The 9,178-nt window shown below is 37.4% G+C and overlaps 1 protein-coding gene across 1 annotated transcript; it reads left to right on the forward strand.

Annotated features, from left to right (window-relative positions):
- The first annotated feature begins 641 nt into the window (after window positions 1–641).
- nxnl2 (nucleoredoxin like 2) lies at window positions 642–3,851 on the forward strand. Its single transcript, XM_053340174.1, has 2 exons — window positions 642–1,302; window positions 3,323–3,851. Exons 1-2 carry the CDS (start codon window positions 1,001–1,003, stop codon window positions 3,489–3,491), a joined length of 471 nt encoding a protein of 156 aa, XP_053196149.1. The 5' UTR covers window positions 642–1,000; the 3' UTR covers window positions 3,492–3,851.
- Window positions 3,852–9,178: the final 5,327 nt, after the last annotated feature.

Below are 9,178 nucleotides of genomic sequence, written 5' to 3' on the forward strand. Positions count from 1 at the left end.
GTGATAAATGAAGTGACTTACCTTGTATGAACATTACATTATTATTATTATTATATCTGCAGACTTTTTTGTTTGTTTTTCTGAATTAATTATGAGTATTTCTTCTGATGTTATTATTATTTAGCTTATTTGCTGAACATTTTTATTTTATGTAGTTTTGTATGATCAGCCACATGGAGGCCTGGGGGCAATGAGAAGATATAGACATTGGGTATGAGCTCTGCAGAGGGAACTCCACTAGTAGCCTGTTATAACATTGAATTTCCATGTGAAACACACAGAATTCATCAATGTGTTCAATCTACATCAGGTAGGGGTGGGTTTTGTTTTGTGTACCATCTCTCCTTGGTAGTTTTTTCAGTTCTGCCTTCTTTAGAATAAATTTAATAAAAAAGATAGATGAAAATGAAGAAAAGGTTATTAAAGGTTAACTGTCAGAAGGTGGAACAAGGCTGCCATACCACTCAAAATTTGTAATGGGAGGAAGATGTATAGCCTGCACAGTACACAATATATTGCCCACAAATGCTGGTGATTCAGTATTTCCTTTTTAGTCACCACCACTTAGTAAATGCTGCTCTCCCCCCTCTGCGCATGCGCCAGCCTGGGTCTGCACTTGCCTGAAAGTGTTGTGAGACGTCGCGCTGCTGTTGCTGTCGCTGCTGCTGCTGAACTGGAAATTACTAGCTTACAAAGCAGCGTTTGAATGCACCTTTGCCCCCCTGACACCCACGTGGCTAATGAACTACAACACTGTCTCCTCGTATCCTCATTGGTCTGCAGGTGATTAACGAGATTGGCTGTTAGTAAGTAGCTTTTACAGAAAGGTAAAAACATTACAGAGAAGTCAGCCTGCTTCTTCAGGGGCAAACAACACTTCTGAGCAACGCAGAGGAGACTAAAGTAGCCAACGTAAGGAAATATGAGCTAAAACGACGCTTTGAGCTGTTAAACCTCACTTAAATTAAACTAAAGTGTGTGTGAGAGAGTTGTAGCAGACATGGTAGAGGTGTTTTCCGGGCGGACTCTCCTGAATAAAGACGGGGATTTTGTCGACCCCGAAGAGGCATTGAGGAACAAAGTGGTGGGGATCTACTTTTCTGCAGGATGGTGTCCGCCTTGTCGAGACTTCACACCCATCCTGTGTGATTTCTACACGGAGCTGGTGGAGGAGAGTGAGCCTCCAGCTCAGTTTGAGATAGTTTTTATCTCCTCTGACAAGTCGACTGAGGACATGGTAGAGTATTATCATGATATGCACGGAGACTGGCTGGCTCTGCCCTGGACGGATGAGTACAAAAAGTAAGTATCAAATCATAAAGAAAAGTCAATGGAAAACTAGTTATAACTTTTAAAAGTGCAGGGATATTTCCCATAGCTCTTAAATGTCTTACACTAACATTTTTAGCTGCATATATAATGTCAAAACGAAGTCAGCTGCACTAAATTGGACTTTAACACAATTGTCTACAGAGCTCATTAGGCGAGCTCCTGCTTATGTAAAATGCTTATGAGGGTCACCCTCTTAGGAATTAGGTTAGGTTTAAATACAGAGCAGAGGAACTTCCTCCTACAGCCGAGCCAAACAGACTTTAAGAGTGAACTGGTCCATTTTTATGTGTAATGCACCTTGTTTGTGTTATTTTTCTATTTATAATCTGTTTTGTTTGATTTCAGTCTCATAGTTTTTGTTCTTGAATGTTCAGAGATGCAGCTAATTAATCTGCCAATCAGAGCTGCAACAGTTAGTCGATATAGTTGGTCCATTATTCAAAAATGAATCACCAACCAATTCGATAATCAATTAATTGTTTTGATTAATTTTTAAATACAATTGTATAACGTATTTTCTGATTTATTTAGTCTTCTTTGATAGTAAAATTAATTTTGGTCATTAAAGGCTGAAGGGAAGAAAGTTATTGTAAACGTTATCCAAAAAAACCCCATCATATTAATTGATTAGGAAAATAATCATTAGTTGCAGCCATACTGTTGATCATTTTCTCAATTAATCAATTAATCATTTCGTCTATGAAATGTTTGAAAACTGAAAAAATGTAGGATGCAGTAATGTCTTCACTTTGTTTGTTTTGTCGGACTACGTGCCTAAAATGATACAATATTTAAATGACTGTTTTATGAGACAAGCAAAAACAGCAAATTTGAGAATCAAAGAAAAATATTTGGCATTTCTGTTTGAAAAAAGACTAAAAATAATCACTTGATTATCAGAATAGACTCACATGCACTAACATGAGTGAGTGCCGAGCCAGCTTCCAAAACTAAGAAGAGAAAAGCTTGGATATCAACACACACACACACACACACACACACACACACACACACACACACACACACACACACACACACACACACACACAGAGGCAGTGTGACTTCATTCTCTGCTCAGGACTCTTCAGTATATCTTAACAAAGCAAATAGTTGTTTGCTGACATCTAGTGGGACTGAATGTTGTTGATTGCATATTTTTAAGTAAAGGTATCAATACAGTAAAGGTCAGTAAAAGTTTAGTGTAAGTACAGACTTATTACTTGTTAAATGTACTTTAAACATCAAAAGTACTCCATATAACACCAACATTGCCCCCTGCCAACGCCAGTTATCAATCAGTCTGCTTATTATTTTCTCAATTAATTGACTAATATCTTGTTATACAAACTGTCACAGAATAGCAAATAGGTCTTCAGATGTGTCATTTTATCTGATCAACAGTCTAAAACTCAAAAATATTCAGTCACAAAGAGAAGCAACCCATATTCCAATTTGAGAAGCTATAACCACTGAATTTTTGACTTTGCTTGACGAATTTGTGAAACGATTAATCTAACATAAGAGTTTTTGTTGGTCAACTAATCCATTAAACAACCAATCATTTCAGCCTCTGCATTAACTTGTTTAACAGTATATAAATATGTTTAATATACTGTCATGTAGTTAAATCAGTAACAATGCATCTCAGCTATTAATTCAAATTCAGATGCAGGAATTGGACCAAGTATTAATCTGTGAAGCAACAGCTATAATTGTTATGTTAATGTATTGAAGAGAACATTTGCCTCAGAAGTGAAAGAAGTATAAAAGAAGCTTAAAATGGAAATACTGAAGAAAATTGGTGTTGAAGCACTATATTTGCATAAATGTAGTTTGTTATATTCCATCGCTGCCACCACTTTTATTGAAAGTATAAAAATAATGCTGTGTGGTTCAATAGATTAATAGCTAGATCAGTATAATGATAGTTGTATATTATAAGCTATATTAATGTCTTGTCTTCATCATTTTTCTTTCATCTGTCTGGCAGCGAGTTGAAGCAGCGCTACAAGATCACAGCGGTGCCCAAACTGGTGATAGTGAAAGAGAACGGCGACATGATCACAGACAAGGGCAGGAAACAAATCCGAGACCGAGGCCTGGCCTGCTTCACGACCTGGCTGGAAGCTGCAGAGATCTTTCAGAACTTTAAAGGTTAAAAAAATGGGGAGAAAAGAAGATGAGAGCTGAACAAAACCAAAGTAAAACCTTTCCACGTTCACTTTAGTTCAGTAAGATGATTTAAAGGGATATCAATGAGCAAATTATATTTCTGTTACACTAAATTATCTTTATTTATTTATTCTGCTTTGTCTTTATTTTACCTCTTTAGCACTCCTAAAACACTTCAAATGAAACAATCTGAGGAGCGAAAGTCTAACTTTAGTTCAGCTTCTCACAAGGTTGGGAACCGCTGCTTTTGTTGCTGACTCCTAACCAACATCCTATGCATTCAAGACAAACCTCAGGTGTGTCCACTGCGGTTCACATGTGAAAATAATCCAAGCCAGCTGCAGTAGTTTCTCACTTGACTTCAATTGATTAATTTTTTTAAACCTTGCCTATATTAAGTAGATATTCTTTGCAGAGAGCTTGCCTTTATTTCCAAATATTTGGTTTGTAGTTCTACTCTGAGCTGCCTGTATATTTTTATATTTTGTTTTTTATGAGTTGTTAAGAGTGGTTGTTATTAAAAGAAAAATCTATATTCTGTGATTTAGTTGTCAGTGATTGTTTTATCTTACATGTCTGTGTGCTGTTACAGTATTATGGAACCTCTGCATACAATACGTCCCACGGTTACACAAACAAACGGATTCCCTTTTGCCTCGTTAAGATGCTGAAAGCCCGCAGGACATTGTTTCCAGTATGTTAGCACATTCACTTTGGACCTAATTGCCTCTCTCCCCTGTGTGTGCTGACACTGCTTTTACCCTTTTGTACATGAAGAACCAAACAGGTGTCATGACTTTATGATGAGCCTGCACAGTCAAGTCTCTTCAGGTCTGTCTGGTTTGCAATATTAAATGCTTTAAAGTCTTTAAAGTGCAGCTTCTGCAACACAAGGTAATGCCCTGAGGCTTCATTCAGGTGTAAAGTCAGGCGGGGTTGGTGCTTCTCCTAAAATCATGTCTCAGAGGACTTGAGGAACTTTCCTAGATCTCGCAGCCTGTCACAGAGTAAAATGATGCAACTCCATGAGGTAAAAAAGAGAGAGCGGGAAGGAAGTGGAGTGCAAACTCAAATTGGTATTTTAGAAAAAAACACAACAACCCTACTGACATCTCCTGCACTTCAAAGTGAGTATTCTGACATCCACAAGGAACTTTATTGATTTAGTTTGCGTCATTGTTCCTCTGATGTGCTTCTTTACAGAGTTTAGGGAGTTGCAGTTTCATATTCTTCCATGTGGGGTCACTATGTAGTCATATAATAGTATGATGTCTAAACTCTGAATTTCACCTTAAATTCTATTCACCCACCCTCCATCACATGTTCTACATAGTATGAATGTTGTGACATTTAATATCACCAGCAAAGGAGTTTGATTAACAGTTCATTTAAAGGTTCATGACCCCCATGAATTCACCTGCATACAAAAACGAACAGATAAGTATTCATTAAAAGCAATTTCCCTCACAATAATGAGGTGGTTTCTCATCCCTACAGCCCATTTTAAAGTCCCCCTTCACTCAGAAATTAGTTTTGCTTTTTGTTATTTCATCTGGATGTTTGAATCTGACACCTGAATCCTGTTTTCATCTGCTGAAGGGGGGGTTCCTCTGAGCTTAAATATGAGTTTAAGACATGTACCTACAGTATCAGCATGATATGGGATATCTCATGAGTCAGCAAAGTTTGTCGGAAAAACACTTTTAACAGGCTAATTGAACTTTTTTTTTGGTAGCGAAAAGCTATCAAAGCTGGGTTTATTTCTTTTGTTTTGTTTGGCAGTGGGTGTAATGATCCACCTCACTTATCCTACCCTTCCCAGTCCATTTTTTCCTCATAGTACACAGCTGTCTGTATGTTTTATACGCCTAATTAGAAATAACATTATCCTGTTGGGTGAAAGTGTGTGTGGGTGATTGCATTAGCTATAAGAATGTGTCATGGTGTGAGGTTCAAGGCCAGAATTACCCTAATTATTCTAGCTCTGGCTCATCATCTTTTAGATGATTTCTATCTAATATTTACAAATATGTCTGGGGAAGAAATGGGCAAAATCAACTTTATTAAGTATGTTTACTGATACAATCAATTTGACTCTGGTTTCTAGTGGCTTTCAGTGTGTTTATGTTCAGAACGATACATATGTTCAAACAAAGTTGAGTAAACCTACCACCTGTGTATATACGTATATTTATTATGTATATATTTGCAAAAGGGGTAGAAAAAAGATACACGTAGTAACAACAAATGGACAGCAACATTTAATGTCTATATACAGGTAAGAAGCATATTTGTAAAATGTAAACAGGATTGAAGTCATGACCCGCCATAGCTGCAAATAAAAGTAACGCTGCAAACAAAAACAAACGCTGCTGCAAATAAAAAGAAACGCTGCTGCATATAAAAGAAACGCTGCAAATAAAAAGACACACCGCAGCAAACCAAAAAAAACGCTGCAAATAAAAACAAACGCCGCTGCAAATAAAAGAAACACCGCAGCAAAAAAAAAACAAAAAAAACAAACAAACACCGCAGCATATAATAAAAAAAAACGATGCAAATAAAAAAAAACGATGCAAATAAAAAAAGCCACAACGGAAGTGGATTACCGGGGACTGTTTTTGCCGAAACACAGGAAGAAGAAACAACAACAACAACAACAGGACAACGAATTGGAAAACGAACTAGAAAGTAAGTGAAAATGGTAGTGTTTAATGTCGCTACATGTAGCCTACTTTTTAATGTGTTATTTGGTCAGGCGATGTAGCCCCAGGTTTGAAGTTGAACTGGAGAATGCCGGTGTATTGTTAGCTTCGGCTGCAGACACTTAAAACACGCTGTTCCGCCTACGGGACGGGTCGGAGGTTGGGAGGTAGCCACAAGTCCTTCTGAATGTTTTAAACACCAACCCTTAAACATATTTATTCATGCCGTACATTGTTAGAAAGCATAGGTTGCCCTGATTCATTCAAGACCACTCACGAATTATATTGGTTGCTCACAGCCGTAATAGTATTAGCGATTGGCTCGGCTAGCCACTCAGCTAAAGTAAAAACAGCTATAATCTCTACATACCTTCAAAGTCTTCCCTTTATCCACAACGATCATCTTATGACTCAGGACTTTCTGTACAGCTCGCCAAGTATCCATTCTTGTGAAATATGAAATCCGTTTCCATAACATCGAAATACTTTCCTCAATATGTCCATGTATTTAGTCCAACACATAACGTAATAACACAAACAACAAACCATATACGGTCCCTTTTACGTCTTTTCCTGACCTGCACGTACAAACAACAACAACAACGACAGTAATAAGCTGCCGGAACTATGTAGCCGTCAGTTGTTTCCACTCTCGTTAGTGGTCTCCCCGTGTTAGCCGAAGCTAACAATACAACAAGTTCGTTTTCCAATTCGTAGTCCTGTTGTTGTTGTTGTTGTTGTTTCTTCTTCCGGTGTTTCGGCAAAAACAGTCCCCGGTTTGTTTTTATTTGCAGCGTTTTTTTTTTGTGTTTGCTGCGGTGTGTCTTTTTTTATTTGCAGCGTTTCTTTTATATGCAGCAGCGTTTGTTTTTGTTTGCAGCGTTACTTTTATTTGCAGCTATGGCGGGTCTCGGCCACCGTACTACGGTTATACAACCTGCAATTTATGACAATTATAGCTACATCTTTTTCATAAGGCATTCTATATAAAGAGTTTATAAGTTGTAACTTAAATTATTCATTTACTAATGGTTTTTAGCTCAGTTATAGGCCATTAACAAGAACAACTTTTGGGTTGCCAGGTTGTTAAAAATCTCTCTGGTTGGTGTTTATTCTCCTCCACGAAGACTCCTCCAGCGGACAGTTTGACCACTTACTGTCTGGAAAAGTGCTGCAGGGACCAAATTCCACTCATGAACAAACATTTACAACTGCAGACCTGATGGCTTATTGGAAAGTGAGCCAAACCGATGATGATTTATTAATGAATACTGACATTTATGCATGACCATTTCCTATGGGGCCCCCGGGGGCAACAATTTGTTGTTTGGCCCCTGCTGGTCTCTGGTATACATGGTAGTACTCTGGAGCTTAAATGATTAGTTGATTTAATTGACAGGAAATTAACTGACAAGACAAGATGTTTGGTAATTGATTCATTGTTTTAGTTATTGTTTTAAGCTGTGGGTAAGTGTTCTCATTCTTCTATGATAGTTCTTTGGGTTTTTACTTTTGGCCAGAAAAAACAAGTAAGGTCAGTATTTTTCACTATTTTCTGACATTTTAAAACTTTTAAAGGCCATATCCACAAGAGGGATCGGATACTTGATATTGCACTTCAAGTGCTGCAAATTTCTAACAAATGTGCGACCAATCAAATTAGATTATTGGTATGGAGTAATCCTGGGGCTTTTGGGGTCCCTGGATAGTAGATTTTAACTATCTTTAATCCCCAAAATGTTCTCATGTAAATGGTTTGTAACTGATTTACAAAACATTACCCTGAATTATTTATTTATGATCATTAAAACCATCAGTTACAATCTTTACACATGGTATCCTATTATAAAATATTAATACATGATAAAGCTATAATTTGATTAAAATGGACTATGAAGGCTAATTGCAGTAGTCTTTGTTAAGGCAAGGACCCCTAAACTGACTCAATTTAGACAACAGATGCCTGTCTGAAAAGATTTTTGCTTTTAGATGTTTTCTTACATCATTACCCATGGCCAAAACAGTTATTCGCTCAGTCATTGTGTTACTTATGGATCAAATTATAGTGAAAATAAACTATTCTCCTAAGAAATAAGCTATTCTTTTGCTTGGGAGCCCACTTTGAGAACCATTTGAACATTTACTGTTCATAATTTTCTAGTGTTTATCTGGTTACGGGACAAGTTTACAATTTTTCTCAAGTGTGTCTTAAAACAACAGTCACGTGTCCATATGAAAAGTGAAGGAGGTTTTCCTTGCTGTAATCCTTCCTCTTGTTCATACTGGACATTGAAGGATCCCCTTCAGGACAATGGAAACATACACTTGCTGTTTCCACATAAGAGAGACTACATGCTCACTTTTACTCCTCTCATTTCTGCTTCTGCTTCTTGTCTGCTGTCTGCTTGTGACCCCAGTGTGCATAACTTCTCAGGTCAGTTTAGATTGAGCTGTATCTTTATGTGGACTTCACATTTGGAATCAGTAGGACTTGTTGTTGGCTTTATAATGAAAGGCAGTAGTGTTTCCTCCTGCTGTAACGGTGTCTTGAATCAACCAACAAGGCTGTCTTTATGTGGGAGCAAGGAAGGAGGGAGGCGGGGAGGTGGGTGGACCGGTGGACCCTGCATGGAGAGGAGCGCCGGTATCAAGCTCAGCACATTTAACAGACAAAACTTCCTTGGAAAACCTTCAGTATTAGACGCCTATGTAACATTTATTGTGAATATGATCACATCACATTAAACAGTTCTGGTATTTTAGGATGATAGACACGTACTTTAGCCTATTTTTTTGTGGAGAGCATTATATTCTAAAGAGGTCCTTTAACAACTCAAAAATCATAAATAGCATTGTTGTGTCCTGACTTTTAATATGTGTAAGGAAAATTGCTTATAAGCACAATTTTCAGCTGATGACATGTTTAAAAGTGTGCTACAAATAACGACACATCATAAAACATGGTTAAA

Source organism: Scomber japonicus, chromosome 19 (assembly GCF_027409825.1).
Source record: "Scomber japonicus isolate fScoJap1 chromosome 19, fScoJap1.pri, whole genome shotgun sequence".
Lineage (NCBI taxonomy): Eukaryota > Metazoa > Chordata > Actinopteri > Scombriformes > Scombridae > Scomber > Scomber japonicus.